We start from the raw sequence: 18,871 nt of genomic DNA, 5'->3' as shown, positions 1-18,871 counted from the left end.
GTTCTCAAGAGTGAAAGACTCAAAATTGTCAGATGATGTGCAAGAAGTTTATGATTGCGGCACTTCAAATATGAAGGTTGTATGTTTCTGAATTTTGATGTCAATTAAATTCTATTCACCTCCATATCAAAATATATCATGTCTTTTTGTTCTTGATAGGGGAAAAAATGTCACCTGGCTGTAAAGGAACGCGAAAACGTGGTGGCTTATGGCACAATAATATCAGAAGGAGGTCCAAATGTTATGATTCACCATGTTCCACTTGGGGAAGAGAACTTCATGGTATCTGTTGATGTTGTCTTAGATGCAAAAGCACAGCTTCCGATCCCAATTAAGTTTGGACCAACAATCATCAATGATGCTGTTGGAGTCATTGTTGGTTGGCATAAAGAGTTTGTTATTTTTCCAACGACAAAGGTACTTTCGGTTTTCATTTGACTTTGTGTTTGTAACTGTCATATATGTTGCTCGAATAATGTTTTATTTTAAAGCACTTTTATGAATAATATTTTAAATTGTAGAGGAAGGGGAAACCTCAATCAGATGTGCTTGCGAATGTTCCTGGTCAGCGCGACAATTTCAAAGAAATTGAGAAAACATTACCCATGTCGTGCAAGTATATCTACTCTCATGTTGTTCGATTGCTGAATGAATCGGATACCATATGCATTAATTTTGAGGACGCTATGTTTGGACGTCCTAAAAGCATAAGGTTGCTAAGAGAAGATATTGTACGCTTTATGGAGATGAGGGAGATAGGTGCCAGACAAATTTTAGTTTACATGGGGTATATATAATGTCTAACTTACAATATTTGTGCATTTATATAATATTTTTTGTGGTAGTTGTTCATATTTTGAAATTTTCTAAACGATATATTTGTGCATCTATATCATGCAGTCACCTCTACAAAGATTTGAAGAAAAAAGACAAGGCTGATTTTTTTTTGTTTGTGGATCCCGGTAATATTCCTACATGCCCGATTGGCACAGATGGCCGTGACTTGTCACAACATATTGCTGACCAATTGGAAGCAGTGTGTAGAGATAGCATATGCTTCATCCCCTACAACACTGGGTAAGAATTTAGTTATTTATAGATGTCTACTTCATGGTACTCAATGATTTAATTTCATTTTTCCAAGTATCATTGGATCTTGACAATCGTTAACGAAGATAAGAATATGGTATATTTATTGGATTCTACGTCTAACAGGATCCGAGATGATACATGGAAAACTATTGTGACAAAGTAGGTAGTAGCTTATGTTGATTTCGAATACATTAACTTAAAAATATGCAAAAAAATAACTTCTTACTTTTTAAAATGTAGTGGGGTGAAGATGTACAATGCCTCTCAGGGTATTTCTAAAGGGCCAGGGTTATAAAATATTGACGGTATGTATCGTACTTATTTGTGAATACATGAATTGGTAGTGGTTATTAATTAGATTGTGATTGTTGCATTAACTTTTCAATTCCATTATAGGGTAATATGAAACAAAGTGGTTCGGTTGAGTGTGGATATTGTGTCATGAGGTACATGAAAGAGATTGTCGATTGCGATGATCCACACTTGGAGAAGATGGTGAGTTTCTTCTTCGGATAAATTTGTTGATTGATTGAGATGAATTGTTGTCATTAAGATATATTTTATTGTTGAGATAATGTGTTGCCATTGGTCAATATTTTATTGTTGAGATAATGTGTTGCCATTGGAATATGCTTTATTGTTGAGATAATGTGTTGCCATTGGGATATATTTTATTGTTGAGATAATTGCTTGAGATGAGTTGTTGTCATTGTGATATATTTTATATTAGTGTTAAAAAAGTTAATATATGTTAATATATTTGATACATTGGGGGTTGGTTTGGGATCACGTCTCTGGGACATTGGGAAAATGCTATCATTGTAGTTGATAGAATATTATAATATTCATTGTATCCTTTATGTGATGCGAATCGTTTCCATTGCTGCTACATAATTATAGTCAATGCTTTATAAGAACTGGTTTTACTTGCATGATTTGTCCACTGTGCATATGGGCGATAAGGTAGTGGCCTAATTCTAGCATTTTCTTCGGGGAAATGATAAAATGTTCATCTTAAATCTACTCAAGTGCTTACATTCATTTTTCTTCCAAGCTCCAATGAAGCAAACCTGTCATTGACATCCACGTGTCCTTTATTTTGTTCTAGTAATTTGCTTAAACAAAAAGCACTATTGAAGGCATAGCCAAATAATCACTGTCTATTGGTCTTCCTTTCCTGTATATGTATGTATTAATATCCAGTCCAGCATCTTCTTTCCATATTTTCTTTGTTTATTTTTCTTCTTCTCTGTCTTTTCTGGTAAGACTTGTTCATATCGTTTCTGGTTTTTTTTCCTTCTGTTTTTCCTTATTTTTCTTCTCTGAATGCATGGTGATTGGGGTGCAGTTGAAGGGATCAAACATATGATAAAAGTTTGAATTCAGCGTATGATTTGTGATTTATTGCTTGTTTTGGTGGAAACAATTTGTGGGCAAGTGCAAAAGTTTAGTGTTTTTTTCTTTGATTGGATGGATCACTCTGTTCTTTCATAGATCAATGCTTCCATTTGCCACCTTGTTTTATATTCCTCAAAACTGAAATCGAGTTGATTGAATTTGTTTCCCTGTTATGCGTTAATGGTCCATGGATAAATAAATTTGCTTGGTGTTCGATATGCTATATCATTTTTCTATTTGGGTGGTTTTTATTTGAAATAGAAGAATCTAATGTATTTTTTTTTTTCAAATTTCAGTTTGCAGTATGCATCAAGAATCAATATTACACCCAATGTCAATATGACGAGGTCAGAAGTGAATGGAGTGAATTTTTTTACTCCCATGTAGGTGCTTAGATGGAAGGTGTATGTTGGGATAAATATTTTGTTTGTCATTGTGGATTTTTGGATATACTTTTGGTTTTCTGGATGCATTTTTTGGGTTACAATTGTGGATTGATGAATATGTAATTACGGATTCGTGGTTATTAATTATTTTTAGATGGATAATTTATGAATTTAATTATAATAGTGTATTAAGTCATATATTGCAATTATGGATTCTGTACAAACGAAGTTGTTTTGCGCAATTACTTCACCAAAATATTAATTACTGAAGTATTTAGAACTAATTACTTCGTCACTAAATGATAATTGTGAAATACCATCATATAAGATGAAGTTATATATAATATATTACTTCATTATTCACTATAATCAATGAAGTAAAACACATTTATTACTTCGTCACTAAATGTTACTTGTGAAGTAACATAATATAAAATACTTCAACAAATAGGATAAATGCTGGAGTTATAGAATAAATTTACTTCAACAAATAGGATAAATTGTGTAGTTGTTTGAATGTATTACTTCATTAAAATACATAATTACGAAGTATTTCAGCTGAATTACTTCTTCTATTATTGAAAATAATGAAGTAAAACATTATAAATTACGTCGCTAAATAATAATTAAGATGAAGTTATATATAATATATTACTTCCTTATTCACTATAATCAATGAAGTAAAACACATTTATTACTTCGTCACTAAATGTTACTTGTGAAGTAACATAATATAAAATACTTCAACAAATAGGATAAATGCTGGAGTTATAGAATAAATTTACTTCAACAAATAGGATAAATTGTGAGGTTGTTTGAATGTATTACTTCATTAAAATACATAATTACGAAGTATTTCAGCTGAATTACTTCTTCTATTATTGAAAATAATGAAGTAAAATATTATAAATTACGTCGCTAAATAATAATTAAGATGAAGTTATATATAATATACTACTTCATTATTCACTATAATCGCTGAAGTACAACACATTTATTACTTCGGCACCGGTCCAATTCCGGACCGGTTTTCCTCCCAAAACCGGCCAAAAGACTTCGGTATTTTCAATACTACAACTTCGGGTATTATGCGAAGTAAAAGGTACATCTATTACTTCACGTCCATATACTTCGGCACTTAACTACCATATTACTTCAGATAATATCCGAAGTAAAAAGCATTTTTTCACATAGTGCCATTTTATTTGTAGACTTTCCCTTCATTTCCTAAACACTTTCTCCCTCCCCATTTTCGTAAAAGATTCAGTCCCCGTCAGTACAGAAAAAAATCGATATTAGCTCGAGGAGAAATAAGAGAGAAAAAGTGAGAAAAGAAGAACACTCCGTCTCCTCCGCGCCACGTCGTTGTTTTCATTTGTTTTTCGTTCAAAACAAATCCAGGCATGTTCATATCTTTTTTACTCTTCAATCAAGCCATATAAGTATTATAAAACATCATACTCATGATTTTAATAAGCAAGGACCGAAATTTATTGACAGCATGTTCGAAAATTTCGGCACATATTTTTCTGTTTCCCTCCATGCTTCACGTTTTCTGCTGATTTTGATGGTTCAGGTTATGGCTAAACTTCCACGGGCTCAAGGCTGCTTTAAGACATGATATAGGGTGTGTTAGGAAGGGAGATTTCTATTAGTTTCGGCCCTTTCCCCCCTTGCATCACGTTTTGACAGCAACTCCCCAAGCATGTAATTTTTTGTCTCGATTTTATTGTCTTGCTGTCAAAGGGGAAGGTTTCTGATCTTGGCTGCCCTAAGGGCTGTAGCCATGGTTAGAACCTCTCCTTGGAATGTCTTGGATGTGACCAAGATGCCCTTTCATGGCTTGGTTCACGGTTCCCTCGGTTTTAAAACAAAACAACGCAAGCGTCCCACGGTTTCTGTTTTCTGAATTTTCTGTGTAAGTGTGTGTTCGGTTTAGAGGTGGTTATGGATCTTGGTTGGATTTTTATCCCTTAGCCATGGTTCATACAATATCTCACGATGTCTAGATCATGCCTATGGTCAATCAAATGGCCACTGGAATGGTACATGACAGCAAGAATAAGCAAGACGTCCCACGCGTGCAGTTTTGTTCTCGGTTGGAAGCGTGATGATGGTTTGGGTGTTTCTTGGATTTTGGCTGGCCTAGGTCCCTTAGCCATGGTTCAAGCCATACCTTAGGATTTCAGGAAGAGTCTCTGGTCGGTCGTTCAAGTCCCAATGGCCATTAGCCTCACAAAGAACGCATGAAAGCGCAAGCGCTGCTGCTGTAATTTTCTGTACAGCAGGTTGGTGCTTGGGTTTAGAGGCTCGTTTGAGTTCTCGGTTCGCTTTTAGCCTATGGCCTTGGACTGGACAGTACCTCATCAAGTTAGAAAGGTCATTGTTTTGGCTGTTTGTGATTTGGTTAAGTTTAGAGGTCGTACGAGAATTTACGGTGCAATGTGCCAAAGTGACTCTCGAAAGAGCGTTTCATGATTTTGGCCTCCATTGCGCAATTTTCGTATATTACAGCCCTATGGTTATGTTTTCCATTATTTTAAGATTATTTTAACCATGGCTAAATGATGGTTCGATGTTGGTTCGGGTTGGTATGAAGCCATGGATGAATACTAAGTTAGTTGGGCGTAATTGTCTAGTTTTTGGTTCGATTTTGAAGTTTTAGTCAAGATAAGTTTAGTTGCATATTTTTCATGTTAGAATTAGGTTGCAGCAAGCCTGGGAACGATCCAACCCATTCGGTAAAATAATACAAGATTTTTTTATTATCTTACGTGCATAAAAATATAAAATGTTCATTTTTGAGATATATGTGATATTGCTTGTGGCCACTTCACGTTCATGGGATTGCAGCTTATCATGGGATTATTACGTCATCCGGTGGTCACTGACCAATTCTTGTTCATGTATTGGTAGATCTCTACCGCCCAGTATACTGTGGTTTAGTCTAATCAGACGATTCATTTCACTGTTATGGGCCACTTGCGTAGAATATATTCTTAACAGAAAATTATTATTATGCTATTTCATGACAAGGCTCAATCGAGCAAACATTTCACTTACGATTTTCCGTTCAGTTATGCACGTACTTATGATTACTCTTGACAAGATATTTTCACGTTACGCTTTACGACATGATATCTTTACACGACATGAAATTTTATAATATATTTGCTTGTTATCTATGATATAAGCATGCTGAGTCTTTAGATTCACTAGACTTGATTGTTGTAGGTACTGATGATGTCGGGACCGAGGGCAGGGACCAGTGAGACATCTTGGGTCGACAGTAGTAGGAACCCGAGGACCTCATTTTCAGCACTTGCTATTTTTATTCCAAACTCATATTTTATTTTGTTGAATTATTTTAAGTTGTTACTTTGAAACAAACATTTACTTCCGCTGCTACTTTAAACATTGAATCTTTTATCAGTTTATTTATGAATGAGGCATTTTATTTATTTAAAAAGAAAATTTTAAATTTTCCGTAAATTTTCAAGTACGAATTTTGGGCCTCTTCAGTGATATTTAAATAAAAGTCCATGAACCTTGTAATTGTTACAAGCCCAAACAAATTGCATGCTTTGAAGGTGAAGGGTTTGAGGCAACTTTTGATTTACATGCAACTTTACAATTTAACTTTTTCATACACCAAGAAACTCACTCCTCTCTCCCTACCATGCAATGGCTGAAATTTATCCTCCCCAATTCTCTCAATTTTGCTTCTTCAATTGTTGAGGATAGCACAACCTTCTCAAAGAAAAATCATCTAATTTTTCTAATGAAAAATTAGAGGGGATCTTCCTAGTTGGTGGTGGGCTTAATGGTTTAGCAAAGAGTGCTCAAAGGAGGCTTGTAGATTTTTCTACCCATTGAAGAGCTAAGTTGTTTAACAACTTAGTTTGAGTCATCATCAATCCTTTGTGATTGATAGGTAAAATTCTAAATACACTATGAATATCATTTTTGTGTTTTATGTTATTTGCTACACAATATATGTAGGGGTGCTCGATTTTTCATGTAAAAATTTTGTTTTGAATCTTCCGTTGCGTATCCAGGCATCGTAACCGATCCGCTTTCAAGTGGTATCATGAGCTAAGGTTACTATTTTGTGTAGCAAGTACATGATATTATATTGAGGTCAATTTCTAACCGCATGAGATGATCGTTACAACAAAATCAAAGGCCAAAAAAAGGGGCTGTTTTCGGCACCATGTTGCTACCCATTTTGGGCAGCCAGTTTTGGGAAGCAAGGGCAACCCCATGGGATGCCCGAAACCCCCCTCATTTTATTAAAAAAATTGTGTGCATTTTGGGCGGAATCCGGCGACGGAGCTCCGGCGATGGAGCTCCGGCAACGGCGATGACGACTAGGGTTTCCAAAAGTGTTTTGGAATATCAAAGTTTCATGGGTCTTGAGTTGTTGGGCCCTTAGATGGCTAACATAATTTGTGAAATTTAAATGGGCCAAAAGTATTTTTGGTGAAAAATGGTTTATTGGGCCCTTAAGTTTAAATTCAAAAAATTTGTATATATTTTTTCATAAAATAAATAATTTAAGTTGGAATTTAATTATTTATAGTAAATTGTGATTTACAAGAAACTTGGTTATAAATTAATTAATTAGAAAGTAAACAAAGGAGATTGTTACTTTGTTGATTTAGTTTATAATCGTGGCGGTTAGTTATTGGATCAATATATTTAATATTGGATCAATTGATTATTGTAATAATTAATTGATGGTGTATGATATGTGATATTTTGCATGAAGGATGATCAAAAGACCAAGCACAATTTTCTAGGTGTATGCTAGGATATTTTGTGTTGAATGATTGTAATAATTATCAATTTATAAGTGGGCTTGATTTATAGCTCGTTCCCACCTCATGAGATATATCCCTATTTGCTATAGATATTTATTTCTAAATATTAGAATGGGGGAAGATCAAGATTGGAAGATGGTGGCCTTGATTATTATGAAGATCGAAAACATGTAAATATTGGAAGTTTATGTAATTGTGCATTTGTATCCCATGCATTCCCTAGAATTGGACATAGGCCCGTGTTTGGCTCACACGGACCATTAGTTTTTGGGGCGAATGATTATCCTTGTTTAGTTTACTGTTTATAATATATGCTTGATATATTATAAATAATGAGTATGTGCGGTATTATTATGATAATAACAAAGTTGCATGAATCCGACAAACATACGATCAAATATGGTAAGCTTTTAAACAAAATTAATGATGGGACCTATCAAAAATTAAAAACCGTCATTTTGAATAAGATTCAAAATTAATATCAAGCCCAAAAAGGAGAATTATAAAGGTGTTTATAATTTCCTGTCTTCCATCGACAACAGTTGCATGATGAACGCTACCCGTCCTAGGGGCTCGGCTCATATTATTGGGGGAGCCCTGGACATCGGAAAGCTGTGACATCCATTGATATGGTGATGTAAACTACGTGGAACTTTCATGATTTTGGCTCATATTATTGAGGGAACTCATGGCGACCGTCCATTAAGGTTCAACATTGATGGGTAAGACTTGACACGTAAAGATTAACGACGTCATATTATTGGCTCCTAATCAAACGTGAGACAAAAGTTTAAGTAAAGGGTTGCATGGAGATGCAAATGGAAACTACCTTTTAGAAATTATGATTTGCTGATATTATTCAGGATCATAATTTGTTAATTGGACCTTGCATACCTACTGAGGAAAGGAGTTTCCCGTTTTCACTAGAGAGTAGTGAAAGATGTCAAAACAGTGGGAGCGAAAATTTATGAAGTAAAAGTTCATACTTTATATCTTACGAAATATTTTAAAATAGTCACTAACATTTATCTGTTTTACTTTTCAGTACAAATTTTGACAATGTCTTCGATTTGCAATCTGTTATCTGCAATACTCGAAAAACACGTTTTAACTGGACCTAATTATCTCAATTGCCTAAGAAATCTAAAAATCATCTTGAATTTGGAAAGGATAGCATACAAACTTACTGAGTCGCCCCCTGTTGAGGCTCCGACTAGCTGCACTCCTGAGGAATTACAGACTTACAAGGATTGGTCTGACAATGACTTGCCAGCTAAGTGTTATATACGGGCTTCTATGAATGATGAGCTGCATAGGCGTTTTGAGGATGCAAATAGTGCTGCTAACATTCATTTACATCTCAAGGAGCTCTTTGGCGAGCAGACTCGACCTCTTAGGCATGCTACCATGAAGGAGCTGATAACTTTACGCATGCGAGATGGGCATCGGTCCATGAGCATGGCCTGCATTGCCTAAAGATGATTGGGCTTGTGGACAAGCTATTTGGCATGGATCTTATGTTGCCTTCAGAGTTGACCACCGACGTGTTGCTCTTGTCACTTCCTAGCTCATTTGATCCTTTTGTGGTGAATTTCAACATGAACAAGATAGATCCTACTCTTGAGGAGTTGGTGAACATGCTTGTTACATTTGAGTCCACCATCAAGAAAAAGATGATGGTTCTTTATGTGGGTTTTTCATCTGGTACGAAGACTGGTCCACAAGGGAAGGGAAAGAAGCGTTCTTTTCAACGTCCCAAGAAGAATGTGCCCTTGAAGAGGCAAGCTCCGAATCCCATTGTGGGAGCCACACCAATAAATGCTGACAAGACTGCTGATATCTATCATCACTGCAAGAATCATGGACATTAGAGGCGTAACTGCAGAGAATATATTGCCCAGAAAGGTTCTGGAATTGGTATGTTCTATATTGAATAAACATTTCAATTAACTCTACTTCTTGGGTATTGGATACCGGCTGTGGCTCACATCTCTGCAATGATTTTCAGGTGATGGGAAGAAGTAGGAGACTAAGGGAAGGTGAGATATTATTGAGGATGGGCGATGGGGCAAGAGTTACTGCCAAGGCTAGTGGAGATGTTTACTTGCTTCTGAACAATGATTTTAAGTTGATTTTAAGAGAGGTTTTGTTTGTACCTGATTTGGTGAAAAACATTTTTCCGTTTCTATGCTTGATAAAATGGAAATTCTTGTTTATTTAGCAAAGGTGTTTGCAAATTTACGAGAATGAATGTTCAATTGGTACTGGAGAACTTGAAAACGATCTCTATAACTTAAAATTGAAAGATATTCCACTAAATAATGTCCAAGCAATAACAACAACAAACAAACAAAAACAAGATACTATAAATTCGTCACAATTATGGCATGCTCGATTAAGACATATTTCCCTAAGAAGAATGAACAAGCTAGTGGAGTAAGCATGTTTGAAATGTTTGATATTAAATCTCTCACGACTTGTGAATCCTATCTGAAAGGAAAGACCACAAAATTCCCTTTAAGGGCCATGTGGAGTGTGGGGACCCGGGCTCTAACTCAATTATCTTTGGGATTAAGTGGATCTTTGCTAGAAAATGGGTCATAAAAAAATTCTTTTAAACATTGGTATATAAATCATACACAAATGATACCTCTATTTTATTTCATCAAAGGTAAATACATGTCTTCTTCCATTACATATTTATACAAACTAGTGTTTACAGCAAACTACATATCAAATGTAAAACTACTAGTTCATCTCTCACGCCTGAAATCACCACGCTATCCAAACTCAGTCACGCTCTCCTTGACCCTGATCCTGTCCCACCTGTTTTCATGCACAGATACAGACACAACAACAGCCGGATACTTCGGTGAGAATAAATCCCAGTATAAAACATGTATACATGCATGTCATGCAAGTAAATACAAAATCATAATACATGAATCAGTAATTATGACACATTAGTGAATACAGATAAAACTCTTCGACTCTTATTCTTTGACTCGACTCATATCTAAGTCTAGGGATCCCGGTGTGAATAAGATGTAATCGGCTTTGCGATACTGGAAAAGTCTTTGATAAATCGCAGGTAATAGCCTGCTAGACCCATGAAACTGCGTATCTTTTGCACTGATGTCGGTCTAGGCCAACTGATCACAGCCTCAACTTTGCTAGGGTCAGCAGAAATACCCTCTCCCGATACAATATGCCCCAGAAACACAACTGGCTTCAGCCAGAACTCACACTTCGACAGTTTGGCGTACAATTTTTTTGTACTCAAAGTTCTCAACAGTGTCCTCAAATGATTAGCATGATCAGTCCTATTCTTTGAATATATCAGAATTTCATCGATGAATATAATCACAAAATCGTCAAGGTACCTCTGGAAGACACGGTTCATCAAACCCATAAACACAGCTGGAGCATTTGTTAAACCAAATGGCATGACAATAAATTCATAACGCCAATACCTGGTTCTAGACGCTGTCTTCGGTATATCAGAATCTCGGACCCTCAGCTGGTGATACCCAGATTTCAAATCAATCTTGGAATATACAGAAGAACCCAGCAACTGATCGAATAAATCGTTGATACGAGGCAATGGGTATTTGTTCTTTACCGTCGCCTTATTCAGTTGTTGATAATCAATGCAAAGTCTCATCGAACCATATTTCTTCCGGACAAACAGTACTGGAGCACCCCAAGGAGACACACTCGATCTGATGTAACCTTTGGCCAATAAATCTTCGAGCTGTTCTTTCAATTCTTTCAATTCAATAGGTGCCATTCTATAGAGAGCTCGAGATATAGGAACAGTACCTGGTAGAAGATCAATACTGAAATCTACCTCTCGGACTGGAGGTAACCCTCGAATCTCATCTGATAATACATCCGCAAACTCGCATACTACTGGAAGATCTGCCAATTTTGGGCTCGATTTCAGTAGATCTACTGAACACACAAGGAACCCCTCAGCTCCTTTGTGCAATAATCGACTCATAGACAACACAGATATCAAGGGAATCCGAGCTCTGGAACCCTTACCGTAGAATTTTCACTCATCAGTCATCTCAGGTCTGAATCTGACAATCTTCTGGAAACAATCTACAGTGGCTCTGTACTTGGTTAACATATCAATTCCAACAATACAGTCAAAATCAGACAACCCAAGCACAACACAATCTAACTCAATCTCATTACCCTCAAACTGTAGCATGCAATGTCTAACCGATGTCACTGATATCAAACCACTCCCCAAAGGAGAAGAAATAGATAGTACAGTAGATAATGATTCAACAGGCAAAGCATGCATCAATGCAAAGCGCTCAGAAATGAATGTATGAGATGCACCTGTATCTATCAATACATATGCAGGATAACCGCAAAGAAAACAGTTACCTGCTATCACATCGTCTGGTGCATCTTGGGCCTGCTCTTCTGTCAGTGCAAATAATTGAGCCTGCTGTCTAGGAGGTTGGCTCACAGTCTGGATCCCTCCTGGCCTCGACTGGGACTGTGCAGGTGGCGGCTGGAATGAATGGACAGATGATGCTTTCCTTTAAGGCTGAGGTACTGATGCAGATGATCCTGCACCTTGAGATCGCTGTGACCCTCTCTTTGGACAGACTCTGACGAAATGTCCCTGCTGTTTGCAGATATTGCATCGGCCAACCACTTCCTGAAACTGATCTGTAGGATGTCTACCTCCACAAGTACTGCAGTACACCCCTGTATAATCTGAACTCTGGCCAGTACCCCACTGTCGTGACCCACTGGAGCTTGATAAACTGCTACCCGACTTCTTGAACTGTTTTCCTAGGGCTTTCAGTTGATCTTTCTTGCCACTGCTACTACCACCACTTTCAAATCTGGGAGGTGGTTGAAAAGAGGGCTGTGGTGGTCTTGGAATCGGAGGAGCATATGACAGTCCTCGTTGCTTAATCAGTTCCGCTTCCGCTCCCTTGGCTCGGTTTAAGGCATCTGCATAGTTTTTCGGTCTGCCGGTATTCACCAAGGTAAAGATATCAAGATTCAAGCCATTGATAAACTGATCTGCAATGGCCTCGTCATTTTTTGCAAGGTGAGGAGCAAATCGGAGCAATGTTGAAAACTTTGCCACATATTCTTCGATGTTCAGCTGTCTCTGTCAGATTGGCAAACTCGGCACCTTTATCCTTTCTGTATGACATGGGAAAGAAGCGTTGATAGAACTCTGCTTTAAAGACTTTCCTAGTGATCTCTATGCCACGATGCTCCAACGCTGGCATGTGGTAAACCACCAATTCTTTGCGAATTCATGTAGTTGATGGCCAATTAACTTTACTCGTCGCTCATCGGTATGGTCAAGGGACTCAAATAACATCTCGATGTCGTCTAACAAGCTTTCGCACTCAGTAGCGCTCTCAATACCTTTCACAGTCGGCGGTTTGAAGGATTGAAATCGTTTCAGTAGTGTCTTCATCGGTGTTGCAGTAACATCCATCGGATCATTAGAAGTACTGCCCTGTTCTGGTACTGACGCACATGTATTTCTGCTCTTCGAGGAGGCATATCTGATTATCAATCGGATTCGTACACAATCTATCTCAGTCCTCCTCTGATCATATACCTCTGATCCAGAATCGGGTCTGATTCATTTTGTCCTTAATACATGTCGCAATCAACCAAATAAGCAAGTAAACATGTATTACCGCAAGAAACATGCTTTCAAATAGAACATATGTAAATCAACATACAATTAATAGCATGCTAGCATCATCAAAGCAAGGAAGACGACTCGATCTACCCCGCTCATTCACTTCTAGTTCAATCTAAATGATCTATCGCTCTGATACCACCTGTTGTGGGGACCCGGGCTCTAACTCAATTATATTTGGGATTAAGTGGATCATTGCTAGAAAATGGGTCATAAAAAAAAATTCTTTTAAACATTGTAACTATTGTATATAAATCATACACAAATGATACCTCTATTTTATTTTATCAAAGGAAAATACATATCTTCTTCATTACATATTTATACAAACTAGTATTTACAACAAACTACATATCAAATGTAAAACTACTAGTTAATCTCTCACGCCCGAAATCACTACGCTATCCAATCTCAGTCATGCTCTCCTTAACCCTGATCCTGTCCCACCTGTTGTCATGCACACATACAGACACAACAACAGTCGGATACTCCGGTGAGAACAAATCCCAGTATAAAACATGTATACATGCATGTCATGCAAGTAAATACAAAATCATAATACATGAATCAGTAATTATGACACATTAGTGAATACAGATAAAACTCTTCGACTCTTATTCTTTGACTAGACTCATATCTAAGTCTAGGGATCCCGGTGCGAATAAAACGCAACAATCACCCTCCTACCTTCCCAATCGAGGTGGCGGTACGTCTTATTGCCGGACTTCGGCCCTCTCTGTATCGAATATCTACAATAGGAGTCGATCTTCTCCTACGTACGTCGATATCACCGAACATCCAGTATCTTGGCATATCTGCCAAAGACTCACCTATCTCATGTGCATTGCTATAAATCTATAAACAAGGCATAACCATATCAACTTATAAAAATCTAGTATGTGATTTTGGGAAACTCAAATAGAATCTAATTTGAGTTGTGTCTTCCCGAATCAACATTGAATTATACCTTTCATTGTTCAGTCTTTATCGAGGTCGAAGTCTAGATGTTGAAGCTTGTCGATCTTAATCTGAAATGGCAATGTCGAATAGCACCATATCAGTCAATAACTCAACCAATACAAGTATGTATCAATATTCCATCTCGGTACATTTTAGCGGCATAACGATATCCTATCGGTATACCGGCAACTCAAATAGCATATGTGATATCAACAAGTCACAATTCTTAATAACCATCAACCATAAGACTCAAAATCTGCATTATCTCATACAAATATATGCTGGAAAATCCCAATAATTTCATACGGTATCATTACTTCGATCCGGTTTCGAATATATGTTCACAATAATCAGAAGAACACAAAATAGAAACCAAAATCTGATTCCCCCAACAACTCAACTTCAAAACAATTTGAAATGAAGTAATACTTACATCCTTTAGTAGCTTGTAACAAGAGGAGTAAGAATCTCAACTCGGACCGATAATCAGACGGCTAGATCTTTCACAAATCAAAATCTAAGCTATGATAAAACTTCGAGGATTTCTGAAGGTTGCTCTCGGTGATCTTGGATGTAGAGTGAGGAAAATGAAGATATTACATGTTAAATGCATGGGGAAGACATGTTGCTTATTCTTCATTCTGCACGTCTCGCGCATATGCGCGACCACCACCGGCGCATATGCGCGAGACCTACTGTCTCGGCACTTTGGCATATTAGTTCCTCGCGCATTACTCCACGCATGTGCGCCACATGTTCTGTCCTTTGCACTATAATTCATACTCTTACATGGCTTTTACTCCACTTCATCAATTCATGTATTAATAAGTTTTGATCACCAATTTAAATTTTCGGGCATTACATGGAGTGAGCCCAAGGATTATTGGATTTGATCCATACCGATGTGTGCGGTCTACTTAGCATCACCACTAAGCATGGACATGTCTACTTCATCACCTTTACCGATGACTTTTCGAGGTACGGGTATGTGTATTTGATGAAATACAAATCTGAAGCCTTTGAAAGGTTCAAATAATTCGGAGTGAAGTAGAGAAACAATTGGGACGAAGCATCAAGTCACTTCGATCGGATCGAGGTGGTGAGTACTTGAGTGCCGAGTTCTAAGAGTATCTTATGGAGAATGGATTCTCTCGCAGTGGACTCCGCCTGCTACACCGTAGTTGAATGGTGTTTCGGAGCGTCGTAACCGGACTTTGATGAACATGGTTTGGTCTATGATGGGGTTCACGGAGTTGCCGTCATCCTTTTGGGGATATGCGACTGAGACAGCGGTACTGTTGTTGAACAATGTCCATTCAAAGGCAGTTGATAAAACACCATACGAGATATGGATGGGTAAGCCTCCCAAATATTCTTATCTTAGAATATGGGATGCCCTTCTTATGTGAAGCAAGCAGTGTGAGATAAATTGGATAGTCGATCTATTTTATGTTACTTTGTGTGATATCCAAGGAATTCAGTTGGATACTATTTCTATCATCCCCAAGAAACAATGGTTTTTGTTTCTAGGAATGCAACCTTTTTGGAAAAGAATTTCTATTGGATAGAAAAGGAGAGATGATGGAACTCGAAGAGGTTCGAGAGATACCCACAATTGTAGATACCAATAGTTGTCGAATCGATCGGATATATGAGATGAAGGAAACGTACTGTACGCTAACCATAATAGATTGGTTCTTGCAAGCACTATCATTTGATACCTAGAGAATCATGTAAGTGATGCTGCTAGGCGTTTAACATGATTGTTTGGGTACTATCAGATTTGAGTTCTGACGTTCTTATTATCAAGGAGTTGATAAATAAGAATGTAGCAACTGGGGTAGGTTCACATAAGGACATGTTTAGTCCCAAATCACATTGAGATGTGAACCCACGGCTGGTTGTATCATTGAACCATTGATGGCCACACAAGTACTAGCTTTCAAGATCCCGTTGAGAAGAAAAAAGTCCAATGTGTTGAACGGCTTATAAAGTAGTTTATAAGCACAACCAAAAATAGAAGTGTGTCTTTTATAAGAGGATTATGGGGAATGTGACTTTTAATTTGTGGAAGTGTTTCTAAATTAAAATTTGACCGACCAAATAAACAATGTATTTAAAAATTGTGATTTTCATAAATATTATTATGGACTAAATTAAATTTATTCAAGTGTTGAATTAATTAAACACTAGTGGACTTAGTGATGTCCAAATAATTAAATTAATTAAAGTGTTGAATTAATTAAATAACATTGGGTCTTGTAGAGCCCAATTAGAAATAATTATTCAACTAGTGAGCTTGGGTAAGATCAAGCAAAGTTTAAATGGTCTCAAATGTATTTGAAATATTTAAATAAAAGTCCATGGACCTTGTAATTGTTACAAGCCAAAACAAATTGCATGCTTGGAAGGTGAAGGGTTGAAGCCAACTTTTGAGTTAATGGCATGGCATGAACACGCAACTTTACAATTTAACTTTTTCATACACCAAGAGAACTCACTCCTCTCTCCCTACCATGCAATGGACGAAATTTTTCCTCCCCGATTCTCTCAATTTTGCTTCTTCAATTGTTGAGGATAGCACAACCTTCTTAAAGAAAAATCCTCTAATTTTTCTAGTGCAAAATTAGAGGAGATCTTTCTAGTTGGTGGTGGGCTTAGTTTTTAAGCAAGGAGTGGTCAAAGGAAGCTTGTAGATTTGTCAACCCGTTGAAGAGCTAAGTTGTTTAACAACTTAGTTGGAGCCATCATCAATCCTTTGTTATTGATAGGTAAAATTCTAAACAGACTATGAATGTCATTTTTGTGTTTTATGTTATTTGCTACACACTATATGTAGGGGTGTTTGGTTTTTCTTGTAAAAATTTTGTTTTGAAACTTACAGTTGCGTATCCCAGCACCGTAACTAATCTGCTTTCATTGCAAGCTTGCTCTGGATATCGGTGGTGGTGGTGGTGGTCCTTAGCGGTCTTTAGCCTGCGGGTTGTAAGCCTCCCTGGCAGCCTGTCTTTCTATCTCTCTTTCTCTGCGCCCGAAGTTTCAGCAGAAAATGTGATCGGTCCCTTGGCTTTCAAAACCTGTTCATCTGCTCCTCATGAAACACCGACATGATGACATAATGCAGTGATAATATGTGGACAAGGGAGATTGACAGGTCATAAGTCCCGAACTAGCACGCATTATGGACCCATGAACTATCTTTCCAAGATCCACTTTCTTTCCCGTCATGATGTCGTAAACCAATGCCACCTTATCTTTTTTTATTTCAGTTTGACGGGATGATGGCATGATTCTCGATAGGATGAACGAGACCAACTTCTTGGGTCATGGAGCAGTTCAGATTTCTTCAAAGTAAATGGAGAGCCTTGACTCAATCTCCACTCTGCACCTTCAAATGCACAATTCTCGGATTATGACACCATAATCTACCGTGCCGGCCATAAATTTTCTGTACTCGTCGTTATCGAAGCCCGGTAGATTATAGATTGAATTTATGGTTTCCGAGTCAAAAGATACCAATTTCCCTCGCACGAATACCTTATAGTCCTCATGTCTGATTCGCGAGTTGGCGTAAAATTCTCGGACTATAGAGATGACGGCGTCTGGCGGTGATTGGGCGAGCTCCAACCATCCTTTTTGCTCAATTTCTTCTATTATCACAAAGTCAGTAATTGTTAAATATAGCCTCTTTCTTTTATAATTGATTTAGACAGAGTGCTTCGTAGATTCAGAGGGCTTCCTCATTCCAAAATTTGTTAGGATCATAGGGACAAGAAGAGGAAGCTACATCTTTAGATCTCTTTCCTGGCGGCATGATTTTTCAATGATATTCCACACACTTTCAAAAGCAAATATAGAACAATAATATACACAAATCGCTTAATTGGTTGAAATTAGTGCACACAATGACAAAGTAGAAGAATTTGTAATCTCAAACGGAGAAAATTGACTGGAGATGACACGCGTCGACGGAGGAGGTGGCGGTGGAGGTGGAAATAGGTGGCTGAGACGACGGTTGTGAGTAGAGGTAGTGGTTGTGTGGGAGAGGGGGGATTGTTTGACTGTTGAGGTGATTATGGGTGAGCTTTGTAGGTTTGGAGATGGAGGAGGAAGTTTGTAGAGGAGGTTGTCGAGAATTTGTGGAGGAGAGGAGTGTTTGTGGAGTATGTGTGTAGGGTTCGAGGGGAAGGAGAGGTGCAGAATGATTTTAGGGAGAGGGAGAGGGCCTTGTGCGTATTCAAGGTTCTGCAATAATTGAGCGCGTCTTGTCGCGCCAGATAGATTCTATCCTTCGGGGTAGATTGGGGGCGTGCGGGAGCGCGTGATCTCGCGCGGCCGCACGCGCCTCTGCTGATGTTTGTCTGACTGCCCGTGGCTTCGCGTGTAGTGACGCTAGCGCACACGAGCTGATATTTTTTCACTTTACATTTTTTATAACAAAAACAAAAAAAAAAGGATGGGTTGCCTCCCATTCAGCTCTTGGTTTAACATCGTCAGCCAGGCTCTGCTCTTCT

At 37.7% G+C, this 18,871-nt stretch overlaps 1 protein-coding gene and 1 long non-coding RNA gene across 2 annotated transcripts; both read left to right on the top strand.

Annotated features, from left to right (window-relative positions):
• LOC140815474 (uncharacterized) lies at nucleotides 1-1,081 on the top strand. The gene is made up of 3 exons (XM_073174573.1): nucleotides 1-417; nucleotides 522-787; nucleotides 901-1,081. Exons 1-3 carry the CDS (start codon nucleotides 244-246, stop codon nucleotides 1,079-1,081), a joined length of 621 nt encoding a protein of 206 aa, XP_073030674.1. The 5' UTR covers nucleotides 1-243.
• A 62-nt stretch (nucleotides 1,082-1,143) lies between these two features.
• On the top strand, nucleotides 1,144-3,023 carry LOC140815163 (uncharacterized). Its single transcript, XR_012114278.1, has 4 exons — nucleotides 1,144-1,251; nucleotides 1,333-1,397; nucleotides 1,489-1,587; nucleotides 2,787-3,023. It is a non-coding gene; the product is annotated as an uncharacterized lncRNA (long non-coding RNA).
• Nucleotides 3,024-18,871: the final 15,848 nt, after the last annotated feature.

This window comes from Primulina eburnea, chromosome 15 (genome assembly GCF_022965805.1).
Source record: "Primulina eburnea isolate SZY01 chromosome 15, ASM2296580v1, whole genome shotgun sequence".
Classification (NCBI taxonomy): domain Eukaryota; kingdom Viridiplantae; phylum Streptophyta; class Magnoliopsida; order Lamiales; family Gesneriaceae; genus Primulina; species Primulina eburnea.
Note: the sequence above shows the minus strand (reverse complement) of the source record. Positions and strands in the feature narration are given on the sequence as shown.

Coding starts and splice junctions, on each gene's coding strand:
- LOC140815474 (XM_073174573.1), top strand. CDS start 244: ATGATTCACCATGTTCCACTTGGGGAAGAGAACTTCATGGTATCTGTT. Junction 418..521: donor TTATTTTTCCAACGACAAAG/GTACTTTCGGTT, acceptor TTTAAATTGTAG/AGGAAGGGGAAACCTCAATC. Junction 788..900: donor CAAATTTTAGTTTACATGGG/GTATATATAATG, acceptor TATATCATGCAG/TCACCTCTACAAAGATTTGA.